At 44.5% G+C, this 19,195-nt stretch overlaps 1 protein-coding gene across 1 annotated transcript; it reads left to right on the top strand.

Moving 5' to 3' along the window:
- The first annotated feature begins 4,714 nt into the window (after nt 1-4,714).
- On the top strand, nt 4,715-18,313 carry ANXA8L1 (annexin A8 like 1). The gene is made up of 13 exons (XM_026112555.2): nt 4,715-4,845; nt 4,940-4,986; nt 8,914-9,004; nt 9,277-9,371; nt 10,592-10,705; nt 11,544-11,634; nt 12,273-12,352; nt 12,983-13,042; nt 13,575-13,668; nt 15,344-15,439; nt 15,676-15,734; nt 16,612-16,734; nt 18,046-18,313. The coding sequence occupies exons 2-13, from the start codon at nt 4,966-4,968 to the stop codon at nt 18,103-18,105; spliced, it is 984 nt and encodes a 327-aa protein (XP_025968340.1). The 5' UTR covers nt 4,715-4,845; nt 4,940-4,965; the 3' UTR covers nt 18,106-18,313.
- The last annotated feature ends 882 nt before the right edge of the window (nt 18,314-19,195 follow it).

Here is a 19,195-nt window from a genome sequence, read left to right as displayed (position 1 = left end):
ATTAAATGCCAGCTTTGTTGTTAGTGTGACTGTGAAGAATTCCTTGATGTCAACACTAGAGCAAGAAAGGAATGAATAGAGAAAAATGCTGCAGCCAGAATCAGATAGAAAACAGAGCAGAGCCAGAGCGAGCCAAGATGACATGCTTTGCTTTGCTGTGCTGTGCTTGTGCTTGTGTTTGACCCTGGCCATCTCACCTGCAGTAGACGGGCTTGGCGTGGCAAAGGTGCTCTGTAAAGTTGAAGTTGGAACACCCTTTAGTAACCTGCACAAACCTCTCTGTGCAATCCCACACAGCGCCGACTGTCCCCACTGATCTCAGGGCTCATCCTCCTGAGTTACAAGGTGCTGGCTGGCATCAGGCCCTGAGTTTTTACTCTGCCGCTGCCTCCGTGATTGAACATCCCCCAAAATACGTAGATGCAAATTTGCTCCTATGATACTTGGCACAAAGCTGCTTGCAGTAATTACGGAAACCTGGAAAGTGAAGCTGAGCTAGTAGTTTTCAAAAATAAATAATCCTATTTTTGGATCATTTTCACCATGTAAGATGGTTCAAAGGCAAGAAAGGAAGGGACAGAGTAAGCAGTGAGCTGCCAGGTATGTGAGTATAATTTTTTTAGGCCGTAGTGGCTTTATTTATTTTTGCATTACAGATGCTCCCATTGCTCAAAACGACTGCCTTCTCCATCTGTTCTCTTCTGCCAGCCCACACCTCTTGCACAAACAGACAGTAACTTTTTGTTTGGGTTGGCCTGTCAACAAATTTGCACAGCCCTCCCAGATAATGATCTGATTTAAGGTGTTGATGCGCTGATTAGTAGAGACAAGGGCATTTTCTCCTAAGAACCATGATAGTATTCAGCTGCTTTGCTTGTGTTCATTTAAATAACTTTTAAAAAAGTATAAAAAGAGGTAGCAGAAGTTGTTCACCCAGTAGCTTAAAATCAGCAGGATGAGACTATTGTAGCTTGTGCAGTGCAGGATTATGAACTGGGCAGAAACCATGGTAGCTGCTGGGGTAAGAGGCTGACAAGCCATTGGAAGGTAAGGCAGGGTAATGCTGATAGTGGGGGTAGAGGAAAAAAGTTTTGTAAGTGAGGAGGTAATGTCCAGTCCTGGAAAGCATAGGACTGGGTAAGGTGTTAACAGTTTCGTCTTATGTAAAAGAAAATCCTGCAGTTTGCTGAATGGGGTCCTTGTCAGAGCTACAGTTCTGTGTGATATTACTTACAGGCTGGACTGGAGAAAATTACTCATCTTTTGGCTCTGCAACAGAATACCTTTCTCCTGCTTGGTCTGAGGGTTATGCTCTAATTTTCTGAACTTTAAGTAGTCATATTATACTCTCAGTCAGATTGTCATTTTGCACAAAGGCATCTCTGTTCATTTGGTCTCTTATTTCTGTAGTGATTAAGCTCCTGATTGGGGAAAAAAAGAAAAAGAAAAATAAAAACTTTGGGGTGAGATTCCCAGCCTACTCTGTTGTTCTTGTCTTGCCTGATGCAGTTTTAGTAAAAAGGAAAGCCTAAGTGAAATTGCTGAACAGCTGAGACCCTGTTTTGCATAAGCTCTCATGTTCAAAAGCAGCCAACGCCTGGCCTGAAACTTTCTGGGCATGTGGCCAGACTGTGTTAGCCTGCAGATGGGAAAGGGGACACAGTGGGCTGCCTCTGTGCCCTAAGAGTCTTTAGTCACCTTAGTCTAAATTAAAGTGTACTTTGAACAGCTCTCATCCTAGCTAAACAGAGCAGCCAGAGTTTAATAGGTGGTAAAAGCTTCCTGATTCAATGCCACTAAAGCACCTTCCTAAGGTTATCAGCTCATTTTAATCATATCTTAAATCTCTAGGGATTTAGACAAGGTAGAGTAATCCTGCTTGTGAGTTCTTTATAAAGTTCCCATACACTGGTTGAGCATATATCAAGAGCAGCTCCAATGTCCCTGATTCAAGCTTGGAAAGTCCCAGGGGCAGAGTCAAGAAAACCAAAGTACACTGGCAGCTTGTTCATTTTGTCTAGCTGAAAACTGATTTGGAACAAATGGCTTTAAAACCCACAAACCGAACCTGATTATGGGTCATGTGCCGCTCCTGCTGGAGGTTTCTGCCTGCTCTTGCTGGATGATGGTTGTGTAAAAGCTGACTCAGCCGGGCACGTCGGGAGGAGCAGGAGCTCTATGAGAGCTAGCTGGGGGCAGCAATAAGTGACTGGGGATGAGGCCAGAGAAAATCTCTCTTGTGGAGACACTTCAGGGCTGGCTGTCCTCACAGTGCAGTGGATCTTCAGGGCTGGCTGTCCTCACAGTGCAGTGGATCCACTGCCCAGATAACCCTTCTGCAAATACCTGAGATGTGATTGTATTTCATGGGGTACTGAAGTACTCCAGAGTGTGGGCAGCCAGGACTGCTGTGTGAGTCAAATTTTAACTACCTCAACGTGGTGCTGGGGCAGAGTTTCTATTGATAGTCATTAGTGAAGTTGGAGGTTGCTTTCCAAGACAGATATTATCTGTGATGCAGAAATGACTTCTTGATTGTGGCAGGGAGGCTTGGGAGAAGCCATTCATTATCTCCTGCCTGTCTTCCAAATTTTTGCATGTGCCTGATTACATGTGAGGCTATGCCTCCCTCAGCTTGCTGGGGCTATGCAGGCCACGTGTAGATCTCTGGTACACAGTAAAGTGCAGGAACCACAGACGAGCTTGCTGACATGCACAGCATATGCGTTAAGGGAGGGCCAAGATGTCAAGATCAGTCTGTTTATGTTAAGCTGAGCTGCTTTAAGCAAAGCATCTGCCCAGGCAAAAGGGATAGCAGTCTGTGGTGCCTGCCTGCTGCTGCACTGGCATGAGGGTGCCCACTGCTCTGGCCTGTACTAAGGCTGCCCAGCGTTGCTCTGAGCCTCACTGCATTGAAATGCCATTCATCAGATGCTGAGGCTGGAATACGATTCACCACTCACAGGAGAAAAGAATCAATTTTTATTAATGTGATAAAACACAACAAATATGGAAGAGCAGGATTCAGTTCAAAACAGTACCACTGCACTTGGATAGGAGTTGCTCAGTGTTCAGTTTCTTCAGACCTTACCTTTCCCATCCATACAGATTTCTTAAAATCTGGCCACCATTTCTATGCATTGAAATCTTTCTCCTATTAAAATCTCCTATGGGTGTCCCTTCACAGTTGTTTTAGTTCATGCTGGCAAACATGACTCCTTGGACTTTCTCCTGTTTTCTGTCTGGTTTGGTCTCTGCTCCCCTCTGTGACCTACAGCTGTTTGCTGTAACTTTGCAATTTTCTGTCTAGAAGGGATTCTTTGTCCTTAGAGTCCTCAAGAAAGCTGACCTCTGTGGCAGGCTGACCTAATTAAATCCCAGTGCAGGGAAAAGGCTGTGCCTGGCTGGTTACATACGCCATGGGATCCAGCAAAATAAGCCCACCCTGCTCTGGCCTGCTTTTGTCTGGGAGGATGGGGATGGAGGCCTGCTCCTGAGCCGTCCCCGCTGTGTGCTGACTGTGAGCATGCCTCTTGAACAGGAGAAGCCAAGCCAGTTCAGGCTCTAGCTGCGTACTGACTATGCCAAAGCAGTGCTTCCTCCTTCCACAAGTGTTGTTGCAATCAGACTGCCCTCTCCATATGGTAGATGTGTCTCTGGAGGAGTAGCTGGAACAACTAGTTCCAGTGGGAATAACCAGGGCATTTTCCCAGACCGTGGGGGATCTTGCTGGGTTAAGCGAAGAACCAGTGTGTGGGAAGGCAGTAAGAGAGGTCCATTACCTTGGCATTTACCCAGGGCCCCACATGGGTCTTTAACTGGGAGAGGGGACAGAGAGGGAACAAAGTTCCTCTATAGTAAGGGTTAAGATTAGAGCTGGTGGGAATGTTTCCACCAGGGCAGCTTTCCATTTAAAATAAATAAATAAATGCTGGCACGGGTGAATTCTGACAAAAGTCTAGACAGGAAAATCTTGCTACAACTGTAAGATATTTCAGCTGATTTCACAGGAACACTTATCTGAATTAAAGTATTAAGAGCTGTTCAGCTCTCTTTAAAAACACAAAAAAGAGGAAAAAAAAATCACACTCCACTGCTGAACCTTAGCATAAAACAGCAGCTAGTGCAAGTTCCATGATAACCTTGTCGAGGTTGGCATCACTGAAAGTAGTGAGCCCTAGATGTACTGGTCCTACATTAACCTAGAGATGCTTCCTTCCGCACGTCATGCAAGTCCAGCCAAGGGACAAGGAGGGACCTCCCTAGTCTCTGTGTAGTCTGCTGCTTTACTGAGCTTTACTGCAAGATGTAGGACATGATTTTTTTTATTTTTATTTTTTAACAGGCCTTGTTGAAGGAAGGGAAATTGGGAAGGGTTTGTAAAGTTTTAGTGTCCTATTTTGCTGTGGTGCAGACTGGTTGAGAGAAGCAGTCCTTAATAATGAGTGGCCTATTAAGTTGTGGCAGAACTCACTGAGTCTCAGTGGAGTTTTATTCTGGGAATTACCTGGTTGTAATTTGCATGTTGTGTCAGCGCCAGAGGCTAAAATGCTGGGGTGGAGGGAGTGGGGCTCAGTGGAAAAATTAAAGTGTACTTTAGTCAGCTGAGGTTGAATGTAGGGCTCCTCACAAGGGAAGCCTGGTTTATTAAGCAACTCGATCTCTCCCTGTGAGATCATACATGAAAAACAGGTTGAGCCGTGTCTGAGGGTGTTGCCCGGTGGAATTTACAGATAAAGGTGGTTTATGCCTGCGTGTTCCCAGCACAGAGAAGCCAGTTACGCCTGCAGTCTCCAGAGGGAATAAACTTCTTGTGAGAAGCACAGTTATTCTAATTCTCTTGCGGTAAGTTTATTGGAAAGAACTTTTCTTTCTTCCCTCCCCCCAACTTGTTTCCCTTATCATGAGTTGTGAAATGTGTGGTTTTATTCATTAACAGGCCCAGAAACAATTACTGAGGCAGCAATGGCGTGGTGGAAGGGCTGGGTAAGTAGAGGAAACACCAAAGTAAGACCCCTTCATTTTGGCACTGTAATGAGATAACATATGAATTGCATCAGTCAATGTGTGGAAATGAAATGCTTCTCTTTAGAAGTCAGCCAGACCTATTTGCTGATTATCTGACTATAAAAGAGTTTTAAAGCACTTCCAAAACTTTGATTAAGGGAGGTGTTAACATGCTTGCTGGCTTTAGGAAAACGATCAAACTTCCTGTTTCTTTGGTTGAGCAGGGTGCTGGGGGGGGGGGGGTGTGCGTGTGTGCGCCTGGCTACGTGGGAAGACAGTGCTGGGGAACAGCGAAATTGCACAGCCGAATTCTGCATTAGTTCCAAAAGCCATGGGCTCCGCATCCGTCCCCCCTTCCTCTGGGCAGTGATTTCAGGGCACTAGGCCTGTCCCCACCTTGGTTCCCAGCTGCGTTGGCAGGCCACAGTCACACAGGGAGACCGTGACCAAGCTGCAGCATCCATTTTTCGGTGGGTTTCAAATATTGCTGCAGTGACGTGGAATTGGACACCCTGTCAGCTTGCTAAGAGGCCGAAACGCTGTGCGTGCTGCCTTTCAGATCCCCGTGGCTTTGGGCGGCCCATGGCCTGGGGTGCTCGCGGGGTGCCCTGAGCAGCCTCGGCAGCGCAAGGAGGATGACGCAGTGCCCGGGGCAACACATGGCTCTGCCAGCATGGGTGGCAGTGCTCTCGTTAGCTAACGTGGGAGGCCAGGACTTTCTCTCTGTAAGCCGAGGTCTAGCAGAGACCTGCTGGAGCACAGCATGTGCAGGAGGAGTTGTGACGGGAAAGCTGTATTTCCCAGACCCGCCACCTGCCCAGCAGCACTGCCAGCACCACACAGGCTTTGCCTTTGCCGCTTTTGTCTCATTTGTGGAATGATTAGTCCCAGGGCCCCCCTTCTTCCTGTGAACATGATTTTATGTTTCAGCAGCTCGTACAAGCAGTAAAACTGCAGTGAGGCTGATGTGCCAGAGGATGCAGCGGCTGCTCTGTTTCCCGGCTGTGGCACGGGGAGTCTGGGCGTTGACAGCTGGCTGAGCAAGCAGCCTCAGCTCTGTGCTTGCATGTGTCCCGAGAGGAGTCCTGCAGTGCATTATATTACCATAGGTGCAATATTCCCCTGTGGAGTGAGAAACCACTTCACATGGACTTGATCGTTTCTCAGGCTCTCAGTTATAATTCTGCCACAGAGAGGAGTGGGAACTGGGAGGGGGAAAAAAAAAAAACTTGAAGAAAAATCTCAAGCTACTCTCCATTTTCTGGATCCTTATCAGAAAACCTTTTCCTGATGTCAGAACATGTCATGACTTTTTTCAGAATATTTGGAGTTCTGATCTTCCTTTTTCCTGATCTCCTTCTGCCTCTATTTCACTTTGGAAGCTCAGTGTAATAAAACAGGTTTTACCCAAAGCTTGGAGGAAGACTCACTTCATGTTTTGCCTTTTTTCCTCCTGTTTTGTTTTGGTTTTTTGCAAAGCTGGAAATAGTTTGAAAACTTAGAGTGAAAAAAGTAAAAGGAGTAAAGCGCTTGAAAGCTTGAGAAATCTTTTATCTATTGGTGTTGTAGGAAGCGGAGGTGTGGAGAGAACAGGAGGGGGCAAAGGAAGGGGTGGTAAAACATTTATTTTGATTTTCCAAATTCATCATGAAAATTACAATTCAAAACTGAACAAATGCAAAATATGAAATTTATTTTTAAGCTTTCCACAGAAAAAAAGAGTAACCCCACCTGCCCCCCCAAATTTCAGATTTTCCGTAAAATACAACTTAGATTTGAAAATATTTTGGTAGGAAAATTTTCACCCCCCTTCCCTTCATTCATAAATTAAAAAGCTTTTCAGAGCAACAGCTGTAAGGTACATTGATTTCACCGCTTTCCTGCCAATTATTCATCTTCACATGACAGTTACACAGATGCTTTGAGTAGTTTCAGTCAGGTAATTATAGGATCAGTTCATCTGGAAAAGAGACCAAATTGAACAGGGTTTCTGTGGTAACCTGATGTGATTGTACCTTTGCTGAAGCAATTATAAACACATTGAGAACGAGGTTTAGGATGTGAGTCATGAGTGAGCAACTTGAGCCATGATGGGCTATAAATCTTTATTGGAATTAGTTTTAAAAAGACTCCGTTGTTTGATTTGTTTCCACCTATTCCAAACCTGTATGTAAATGGCAGCTCAGGCTGCACTCCCTCTTCCCCTGAGTTACCGGGCACGGATCCAGAGCCTTTCTTCGACGTGGTCTCTTGCTGTAGCTAGAGAGGATTGTCTGACTTTTTCAGAGCAGAACCAGAGGGCTGAGTGTCACCTGCCCACACCCTCCTCTCCGCAGCCGCTGCCTGCCGGCAGCAAGGTGTGGTGGCCCTCGAGCCTGTCCCCATGCTGATGTAAAGCTGCCTACAGAGGAGGCTTCCAGAGCCTTCTGTGCTTGGGGAACACACCGTCCTCTCTTGCTGGGCGTCGTTGCCTTTTGGTTGCTTGCCGCTGCCCCCAGCGCTTGGCCGGCGTGCAGGCATGTGCTAGCTGCGTCTGCCCGCGGAGCGCTGGACGAGGGCGCTTGGGCTGGCTTCCACAGCCATCCTGGGCCTCAGCCCGTGCCTCCGCCGTGGTGCCAGGCTGGACCTGGCAGCTCTTGGCCATGTGCTCAGGAGTGTCTAACATTAATCTTGCAGACTGTCATTATAAACAGGAACGCAGGTCCTGAAGGGAAGTTTCACAAGCTCTTCTACCTGGCAATGATTGCCTGAAGGCTATTTCAGGGAGGACTTTTCTCCAGGGACAATTTTTCCCTGGGGAGAAATTGGATGACCTTGTATGACTCTAGGGAAAAGGGGTAGGGACCTATTTCACACAGGAAATAAGAGCAGAAGGGATTTGCACCAGAGCAGGAGACTGCTGGGCGGCACTCCGTGGCCCATAACACGGCATGTTTATGAGAGCAGAGTAGTTTCCTGGGACAGTTTAAAGCCCTCCGCTGCTAAGAAAGTTAAAATGTGCTCCTTATTGGAATGAAGCGGTAACAGCTTTTTATGAATTTAACCACTCACGCTTCCATGCTGACAGGACCTTACTCTTAGAAATCTGTCAATATATCCAAGCCAGTCCCTTGACTAACAACTTTTGTTAAACTGAATCTCTTGAGCTTGGGTTCTGGTTGATGGTACCACTCTTGTGGGGATTGGAGACTTTCTGCCCTGGGACTCTGGAGCTGAAACTTTCTTAGTGGTCTGTCTGGGTGATTTCTGTATAGTTAGTCCTCAAGTCATGGAGAGGAGGAAAACATTAAACCTGTATTTCTCCAGGTGGGTCTATTCCTTCAAAATGGCCCTGCTTTTGGCCCAAATCCTTCCAGCAGAGATGCTTGCTTCTGTGAAATTAGCTGTACCCAAATGAAAGAGCAGCGGAATAAAGCTGCTACCTTGAAAAATGTTCTGTGAGAGCATGACTATGCCATGAAGTGGAAAAGGCTATGTATAAAATTACCCTGTGCTAAAACACTGAGTAATGCAGTTCCTAATAGTGGTATGATATTATAACATACATGCTCCAAAGCATTGCCTTTAAGGGGTGAATAGGAAAGTCCAGCCTCTGCAGCCTATTCAGCTTTTTCTGTTGGGACCACCTGCACTTGAAGACTGTCACAACAGCGTAAGTCGTGCTTTACTGCTTTACATTTCACATTTCAGCCAGGAGCCACAGGCCGGTACAGCCAGACAGAGGCAGGAAACTTGTGTTCTGCTTGGAGCTTTGCCCCGACGGATGACTTTGAAGCAACCCCTGCACTTCCCTGTGCCTTCCCCAGGTGTAGGCCAGGGATAATAACATTAATTTCCTTTCCAAAATGCTTTCCCTTCAGCTAATGAAAAGCAGCAGAAAAAAGCCTTGTATTCTTATTCTTTCAGAGTGAAGCAGAGGGCAGGTCCGTGGCAGGTGCTTTGAGCTTTGACCCCAAGCCTGATGCTCAGACTCTGTACAAAGCCATGAAAGGGCTTGGTGAGTTGACTTCATTTAATATCAACCACATGTGTAAATTCTTATGTGTTGAGCTTATAATAATCCAATTGAAAGCCCTTCCTTAAGAAAATTGCAGCCAGAGATGTCATGTTTTTATGTGGAGAATTCAAAATTAAAGCTTCCTCGAGAAATACTTAAATTCATGAAGGCAGTGAATTAGGGAAGGCTGGCTGGATACTTGAATCCAAATTTGGGACTAGTCTCAACTTATTCTGTGCACTGTGTTAATGGCTTATCGTTGTTCTCCCTAGGGACTGATGAGCAAGCTATAATTGATGTCCTAACCAAGAGGAGCAATATGCAGCGTCAACAGATTGCCAAATCCTTCAAGGCACAGTTTGGAAAGGTTCTCCCAAAACAATATTCAGTCACTATTTCACTGCATGCAGGATGTAGCAGATGGGTGTACAGCTCATCCTGCAAGCATGGTTCAAACAACATTCAGGTCTTCTGGAAATGCATTGATTGATATTTGACTGTAAGGCCCGGGGCAAATGTGTTAAATTAGACTTTAGTGGAAAAACTGGATTTCCTCCAAGATTGCCATTTTCTAGAAAATGGCATTTTTGTCCAGAAATACATTTTTTTAAATTTAGTTTGACTTAAAGCATAACTTCATGTCGCTTTTGGAACTATAACAAAAATTTATGCTTTTCTAAGTGTCATTTTGATTAAAAATGTGGTTTGACGCCCTTTTACGTTACAAAAAAAATTTCAACTTAAGGACTTATTTCATTATTTTTTTAGGAAATTTTGAAGAGGAAAACAAACTGTAGTTGTTAAAACCATGTTTTTCTGTAGCTACCTTTCCAGCTTGGATAAAATCTTATTTTTATCTGGAAACTTTCTGCGCTGCAAACTCTTCCACCAGCCCTACTGTGGATCCAGTTGTATGAGAGTCACAGTTAAACACAAAAAGGGAGACATGCTGGGAAAGAGCAATATAGGCTACTGGGTTGTCATAGGAAGAGGAATCTCCAAAGACCCTTGAAAAGAGGGGGGATGCCCTGTAAGGACCTGAGAAAGGGGAACAAATGTGCATGGGGGAATATGGGACAATGAATAGAGTGGCTGCATCCTAGGTACCCAGGTACCTAGGTACCTACTGAAGTAGGGTGAGTCATACCCAGAAAACTACTCTACTATGATGGTAAGGTTCTGAAGCCCACCTTTAAACAGACTGCAAGCCTGATTCTGTAAAATGCCTTGGTATGTGCTTATGCATGGCTTTGGGATTCACATCTGCATGAAGTTAATCCTTCGCTCAATTCAAGGCCTTCAGCTGCCTAGTTCTCCCCTCTTTGTATAGCAGGGTACAGAAAGATTTTCATCTTCCCCATTCTGTGGCAGAACTGATTAGTAAGTGGGAGAAGCTCGGGTATCAGGATGACAGGGGATATAGAAGGACCTAGACAAATCCCATTTTGAAGGTGGGTACCTTTTCCAGCCCTAAGACCTTGCTAATGAACTATCAACACAATACTGTGGGTGGTGGGGATGAGCAGCGCAGGGCAGTGAAGGGTTCCTTTGAGATTTTTTTATAATTATGTAGTGCATGTTTAACAGGATCTGATCGAAAGCTTGAAGTCTGAGCTGAGCGGCAAGTTTGAGATGCTCATGGTAGCTCTTGTGTACCCCCCATTCAAATATGATGCCAAGGAGCTTCATGATGCCATGAAGGTGAGTTGCTTGCATGCTGCTTATTAAGTAATAGCGTAGCTCCAGTGCTGATTTCCTGTAATTGTGCTTATTAATGCAAGTGATAGTAACTGGAGTGTTGTGTGATATAGTTTCTCAGAAGGCTACTATTAATAACAAACTATATAGTTAATTGTTCTGTTAAAGCACATTTGTGGTGGAAAATGCTACTTTAATATTTAGGACTGCATTTGGATTTTTGTACGTATCTCATAGAGCTTGGGAAGGCAGCAGCAGAACTAAGCTCTTAGCTTTGGCAAAGAATGACCACCCACAAATGCCAGTTTCCAGCTAAATGCTTCTTCACTGCTTTTTGCAGTGCCTCCTGTGTATGGAGGTCAACAACCTCAGGCCAGGACTGTTGCCCTGACACCCCACGTGAGAAGTGAAGCCTTTAAGAAATCAATGAGTGGTGGCAAGAAGGCCAGGTTGGGCTTGGTTGGGCACTACCTGTTGATGCAGTACCATCTAAAATCACAGATTGAGGGAGGTCTATGAAAATGGTACAAAGATGTATTGACTGGACAAGAATTGGTCTCCCCACATCTCTCTAATATTGTCTGCCATCAAAGACCCAGATCCAAAAAGTGCATTGTAGAAGGGCATGGTTGCCTAAAATCATTCTTTAAAAATTGTGCACCTCAGTAAGCAAATCTGTGCACAAACCAAATATGTCCCAAGTTTTCATCCTAACAGTGCTCAGCACACAACCCAACACTTTGCTGCCATTGAACTCCTCACTTGATACTTCTTTAGCAATAGATTTCGCTGCATGGTATCTTCCTCCACTTTAATTTCTCCACTGTGTTTTCAATTAAAGGGTGTGGGAACAAGCGAAGGTACCATCATAGAGATCCTGGCATCACGGACAAAAGCGCAGATCAGAGAGATAATCAAAGCATACAAAGAAGGTAAATTGTCTGGGGCTCTGCTTTGTGTGATCAGAGCAATATGTGGCTGCATAATTGCACAGCAGGAACAAGGTTACCCACTGACACTGTCAGCAGCAAAATGGGATTTTAAAATTAAGAAGGTACAGCTGAACTCTGCTGTAAGCCTGGCAAACAGAACGTGGCTGGGATGAGTAAATCTGAAAATCCCTTTCACTTTCCATCCAGTTGGTGGAAAAGGTCAGGAAATCACAAATTTGATTCAGGTGGGATACACAGACTATTTTCGGCATACAGAAGAAAATAAAGCTACTCACTTCGCTTTATTTCTCCACTAAATATACTGCAGATGGGAATCTGTCAAATATGTGTCGGTGCATATTTGACATGTCTTTGCTCCCTTAAACTACGTCTCTAGGAATAAGAATTGGATTATGCCTTCGATGTCAGTGGAGCTAGTGTTATACTCGGCCACAGATGGGAATGCCAGTCTGGGTGTCACTGAGCGTGTGGGCTGATCTCACCCCTGGGTCTTTCCCTAGTGACCTTCTTGACTAACACGAGGCTTTTTGTTTGTCCTTGGGTGGCTGATGACATCGCAACCTTGTCACCCAAATAATAAATCCTCTTTCTCTTGTCCTTCTCTTTCCCTTGTGTAGAATATGATTCTGATCTGGAAGAAGACATAAAATCAGAAACAAGTGGCTATTTTGAACAGATTCTAGTTTGTCTTCTTCAGGTAATGTTAGAAAAAAGAAATGGGGATCTAAAGATCTTAACATTTTCCTCTTCTTTCTCGGGGAAGCCATGAGCAGGGGCAATGCAGTCATGATCACCAGATAAACTGCAAAGACAACGTGTCACTTTGACTGGTTTTCTGAGTTTTCAGCTTCAGAGTGACAGAAGCAGGGAACCCCCCATTCCCTTAGCAACAGTAAGAGAGATGGCAACTTTCCATCAGCTCTGCTGTGAGGAGCCACCTCACTTTTTCATATGCCTAAATACACTCATTACAATCACTACACTCTCCAGTGGTCTTAGAAAACAATGCCCCCAGTTACGATTCAACACTATTCCAGATTCTTCCCCCACAATGCTGAGAGTGCATTCAGATGCTTTTACCCCACTGAACCTTTCAGCAGCAGAATAATTTAGCAACTTTTTTGCTCCAGCCATGTGAGTGGTTTCAATGCATTTCATTCAGTCAAGGAGTTAGCTCTTGTGTTTTCTGAAATGTTAGTGCTCAAGTACTCTGCAGAAATAGATAGCTGAGAAGGAGAATTCATTTTTGTCTAGAACATGCTCTGTGATCCTTGTACGGAAGATACTTCACAAAAGCAAATGGTTAGCTTTCTTTTTATTCTTGTAGGGTGAGAGGGACAATGCCACTCTCTATGTGGACACAGCACTGGCTCGCCAGGATGCAGAGGTACTCTCAAATGCCTGTGATCAGCAGTATGCCTGGATCCCAGTTATCTTGAATTTCAGAGTGCTTGGGCAACAAAATCCTGGTCAGCAGTGGGCTGGAGCCATGGCAGTTTGGAGAGGGCTTTTCTGCAAGCACAAGCAGCTTGGAGTTCTTCAGCTTTGCCTGCACTGCTGAGCCTTGCCACTCCCTAGAGGAGTGGTTAGAGCTGGGCTCAGGCTCAGCTGCTTTCTACATGTGGAAGTACGTGGATATGGTGGAGTGGGATGGCTAAGAACGGGGAGGACCCTCAAGAGCATCATTAGCTACTCCAGCTGCTGCAGATGGGATAGAAAGGGGGAAGAAGGTTGCTGCCCAGTTTGACTAGAAGATACAGTCAAGCATTTATGCTTTGAACCATTCCAGGAGAGTCTAGTTCATATGGTGTTTTAGATTATTTCAACCCCCTTTATCCAAGCAGTGCCTTATGCCACACTGTTCCATCAGCAGCTGCATGCATACAACATCTCTAGTAACTATGCATATTAAACTGCAGGCTCTTTATGCTGCTGGAGAGAAGATACGGGGCACAGATGAGATACAGTTCATCACCATCCTGTGCACAAGGAGTGCCACGCACTTGCTGAAAGGTATGGAGCAGAGACCCCACTCACAGGTCTCTGAAGTGAGACTATCCAAAAAGAAGAGGCATGGCTGCAGATGGCAAAGGCAGGTGGTCAGAACTAAGCACCTAAGTGTGTGTCCTAATTCTTGGCTGTTCAGAGTGCCCAAGAGCTGTCAGCAGCTTTGGTGGGAGCTTGTGAAGACTCAGTGCCACTGAAATCAGGCTGCTTACCTGGGAGTCCTGATACTGTAGTGATGGCTGGATGATACAGCTTTTCTTATAAACCCCAGAAAACAGAGACAGTCTCCTTCTAACCAGTGAAGATCATGTGATGGATAGATCTATGACCCCTTAGCCATGGGTTCCTCTGGGAAAAATCACTGACAAAGTGATGGATAGACCTTCTCGCCTCAGACTCTTGAGACAGTCCAAGGCTCTGACTAACAGGTTTTGTTTTGTAGGCTGGGTCTAAGCAAATTAAGTAGCGTACAAGTCAACTGGAGCTAAATTAGACTGGTGATAAATTAGGTATGCCTCAACTTTTTCAAGCCGAGGTCTTCTGAAACAGTTTTCTAGGCCCTGGAGGCCAGCTCCTCCTCGTATTTTCAAATTTAATCTCTCAGAATCACTTAGAAAACAAAAAAGTGGCTTCTAGTCTTTGGCTGCCTCAGCCTTTAAGAACTGAATTTCAAGCTGTCTTTGTCTGAATGCAACCAACCTTTGGGACATACTTTATTGCCAAGCAAATGAACCTGTGGTTTCCTTTGTGCTGAGGCAGGCTGTGAGTAAGTTTATTTTAAGACTTGAGTGTACTTGCTGCAACTAATATATTTTGAATATGGAGAGCAGGCCTGAGTTGTGAAGGTTGTATCCATCTGTCTATTCTGTAGTGTTGCCTTTCAGGGAAGTATCAGAGAGATAAAGTTTAGGGGATTGATCTTAAATGTGTGGAAACTTAAGTATGATGTTCATTGTGTTACAAAGCTCTTTTCCTCCTTTGCCGGTTTAAAAAACAGAAATCAAAATTGAGGTCTGTAGTTCTGAACCCCAGAGTATTCTGAGTGTGCAAGGGAAAGAACGGCAGCTCTGTTGCTGATGTTTTGTTAATGTGGGAATTCAAATATCTTGGAATCCGCACCTGTGTTCTGCTTGTCTTTTCTAAGTTGTTGTTTTAAATGTGGTTGGAATAACTTTTCCCATGCTGTTGTCATCATTTAAAAGTCCAAGGGCCATGAGCAGCATAGTCCTAGATTTACTCTGATTTTATTTTGGTTCCTGAAGCCAGAGACACGAACAAACATGAGACCAAATGGTAGAGTTGTGCCTGCTCTTCTGTAGCTTGCTTCAGTTCAGTGGTTAAACAGTGATGAAGGGTTAGATTTCCAAATGTGAAATTATTGAACTTACGTTTTCAAAAGATGACAGGGAATTAAGCCCCTCTATTCCGTTAGTCATTCTGTGCACATGCAGTTTTTTACTGCTTTCTTGGGATCTAGCAAATGTTACTACCCACTTTTGTAGCTGATTTCTGGGCATGACTAAAGCTTGCTGAAGTTAGTGCAAATGTGGCCACTGCTTTAGGCTGCTGTAGTCGGATTTGTGTTTCCATATCTCCACTCAAGCAATACCTGTAAATATTGGGTGCAAAATGCCTGAGCAGTTGCTTGGTGAAGATTTAAAGTGCCTTGTATTTCCAACAGTGTTTGAAGAATACCAGAAACTCGCCAATAAGAGCATAGAGGACACTATCAAGAGTGAAACTCATGGTTCACTAGAGGATGCCATGCTGGCTATTGGTAAGAGCTACTTTACTTCCCTTTCTCTTGTCTGAATCTGTCTTTTCTCCTACAGCAGTTGGACTTGGGTTGGATCTGCTTTATTAAGCTATCTAGTAGGAAGTGAAGGGTACTTCTTAGATAAACTAAGATCCGAGGGAAGGACTGAATTAATGGAAAGCATGTTGAATCTATATCACCTGCTGCTCTGGGCTGGTATTATCATTGATACTTACTGAGCCTTTTCATGTGCCTAGTGAAGTGCACAAGGAGCGTCCATTGCTACTTTGCAGAGAGGTTGTACTACGCTTTAAAGGTAAGACTCTTCATTACAACACAGTTTTTTTCATACTGGGTGTAACTGTAACCTGACTTCCACCACTAGAAGTCAGAAGAGCCAAAGTTCTGGTGAAATCCAGCAATGTTAGTGCTATTGTTGCTAGTAACAGCAGATTCCCTTCAAAAACCTTAGGTAGAAAAGTACCCTTTAGTCTTGAGATACCAAAATAATCTGGCTTTTCTGACTAAGAAGGCCACAAGCAGCACAGTCCCACCTGCTACCACATGGACAAGACTTCTGGAAGAGGCTTTCCTAGGACGTTCATCATGGTGGAGTTTTGTCCATGATACTAATTTAGTAGACTGGGCGACAATGTTTTCTTTGTAGGAAGCAGTTCTCTCAAAGGAGTATAAAATGAGATTTTACGTAAGAATACATGAGACATGGGTAGTGCAGTTGGGGTCAACTGCACTCGTACTTGTAACTTTTAACCCATATATAAAAGATGCCAGCTGTTCCAACTTTCTGGAAGGCTGAGACAACTGATTAATTTCATACTCCCCCAAAGCTTTTTGTTATCGATGTGAGCTTAATGTTCCTGGGAATGAAAGATTATACAACATTGACTGAATCTAGGTGTTGCATGGGTGGTGCTGGGGAAGGACTGTATGTATTCAGTCCCCACTTCCAGCTCTGTAGCATATTTGCTTTTGCATTTGATATGAGCAAAGACTTGCAGCACAATTCCATGAATGGCTTTTGGTGCCAACAGCAGATCCGGGAGAAGTAGATATGCTGCAGAAAGTATGTCAAGTGACATTTGAAAACTAACTCCTCCAGTCCTGGACCAGTTTGTGACTGCTTATCCCTTGAACACCCACTGGCACTGTACACTGATAAATTATTATTCTAGGGGGCTGGCACCGATGATGGGACTCTTATAAGGGTGATCGTTTCCCGCAGTGAAGTTGACTTAAATCTTATAAAGGCTGAGTTCAAGAAGATTGCAGGACAGTCCCTGTCCAGCATGATTCTGGTAAGCATCATCTTGATATGCTCATTCCTAGTCATCACATGCAATCCTAACCTGTGAGACACTCTCATGGTTGTTTTCAGTAAAAATATTTCTGCAAAGATCATAGCTCTCCTTCTTCATCAGGCCTATTGAAAATCTCTTCCCTGAGAGATACATGTGCCTGAAGCATGAGTCAGATTGTGTGCTCTGGATGTGACTTGGGCAAAGCCAAAACTGAGGAGAAAGAGTGCCAGGCTTCTCATCGACCAGACTGCATCTGTGCATTTTGTGATCTCCTAGATGAATCTAGATTCATTTAATCCTTCCTGTCACTCCCTTCTCACACTGCTGTGCTGTTTCCTCTTCTCTCTGCTGTCCTGAACTTCCTCAAGCTAGTGCCACATAAGTTAAAGCAGTTGTAGCTATCTATATTAAACCAATTTACCCCAGATGAAGGCCTGGTCCATACTGTGGTGAGATAGGTCTAGAAACTGAGCCTTGTCAAAGCTTACTGTAACTTTTTGGGTTTGAATCTCAGCTCTAAGTGAATGATTCTTTTCTAGCATAAAGCCATGCTGTCTAATAGGGCTGGAATGATGTTTTTTTATAATCTATCATAAGGAATCTGGTGCATTCCTTTCCCCCAGTGCATATGGCACAGAAGTCTTATCCTCAGTAGTTCCCATGGGAAGTCTCGTTCTGTAATGAAGGCCCTTTCTTCTAATTGACACTGTCAGTGTCTGTCATGTTGATTAATGATCAATCTTCAAGGGTCTGTATGGAATATTCATTCCTTCTGAGAAGCAGAAATGGGTTTACACCTGTCACCACAAAATAGTCGAAGGGAGCAAAACGTTCATCTCATGACATTCTCTGTAGTACTTTTCTAGATCAAAATGACCATATTTGTGGCTTTCTGAAAAATGTCATGTGTTGGGGCTAACTACACTGCCCTTTCCCTTCCTGTGAGGGAAAGAACAATACAGGCATACCCAGGGGAGTTAGAGCTGAACACTAAAGGCCTGGTTTCTCTCATTCATGTTGACTTTTCCTGGGCTGCTCTGAGGGATGTAGCCCTGATCAATTGCTCACCTGGATTCCAAAGAAAAGAATTGGACTTGATCGATATTATTTCAGGTGGCAGCTACAGGCCTCATTTCTCTATTCCCTTTTGGTGGTGTGTCAGCTGGCAATGACTCTGCTGAAGTCCGCCTTGCTCTTTGCAAAGCCCTTGTCGTATGTGGGTGTATCTCATGGACTGAAAAAGGCAGCACTTGGGGTGCTCAGAGGGACTTCTGTACTCACCTTTTCTTATTTGCTTTCCCCCGTCAGGACGACACAAGTGGCGATTACAAGACAGCCTTGCTGAATCTCTGTGGCAGTGATGACTGACAAAATCTAAGAGGAAGATACTGAGATGGATACAGAGAGAAAATTAGCTATGAATAAGTATCTCAAAATACACATTTAGAAAATCCTTCCGTCGAGCCAAGTGGAGAACAAAATCAGATGAGAAGTCAAGATTTTCAAAGCTTCCTAAGGGTCGTGGATGCTCAGTACTCATTAAAAGCTCCTCAATTCCCCAACAGTTTTAGAAGCATTCCTGTTTGTGTTTGATTTTTGTTTCTGTTTTGTTCTGGGCAATTTCCCTTCCCTTTTAGTGCACTGTGAAGGGTGTCACTTGGACATGAAGTTGAAGTTTTCTTCAAGTCAGAGTCTCCCCTGTAGGAGTTTCAAACCCGAACAACTGTACAAAGCTCCGACTGTCCAGAAGCCTTGTTAACCAGGTCTAGCTGGTGCAGCACCTGCTGTTTGATCCTAGCAGGGCCCTGAAAGAGTCCCAGCTATTAACAGATCTTTAGGGCATGGGTCAGAACAGAGAATACAAACCTGGGGTGCCCGGTTTAGCGTTTCATTGCATGAGTTCAGCAGGGGCTCACGAAGGAGAAGGGAATGGTAGAACCAAACTGGCTGTAAATGTGTCAAAGTTAAATGCAATGTGGCTGATTTTCCTCTTGCTTGTGTAGCTCTATGGTGAGGGAAACCTGCAAGCTCAGGGTGTGACATCAATGTCAGATTGTGAGGAGGTCAAAACTGGGCCTGATGATTTGTTTCAGTGAATACAGATATCCTGTTCTTGGGGCAGTCCTGTTTCCCTTAGACAGTGACTCCACAGATGTCAGTGGACTACCTTGGGAGTTACCTTGCTGTGGCTGCCTCTACCATATGCTGAATACATATAGCCCTGAATTTGGGCAGTGATACAGGATAATAGGATGAAATGTTCTGAGAAGCTCAGGTCTGCCTTGACCAGTGGTTCATTCTGCTGCTCCCTCCGTGCTCAGAGCAACTCATTTAAATGTATATTTACTAAAAGCCAGCATGTTCAGCACAGTGATTTTTCTGATCAAGCAGATAGGTTTGCTGGCAGAGGCTCGGTTTCTGCCTTGCATTGCTGAATTGAGCAGAGATCTGTGCAGTG

Source organism: Dromaius novaehollandiae, chromosome 6 (genome assembly GCF_036370855.1).
Source record: "Dromaius novaehollandiae isolate bDroNov1 chromosome 6, bDroNov1.hap1, whole genome shotgun sequence".
Lineage (NCBI taxonomy): Eukaryota > Metazoa > Chordata > Aves > Casuariiformes > Dromaiidae > Dromaius > Dromaius novaehollandiae.
Note: the sequence above shows the minus strand (reverse complement) of the source record. Positions and strands in the feature narration are given on the sequence as shown.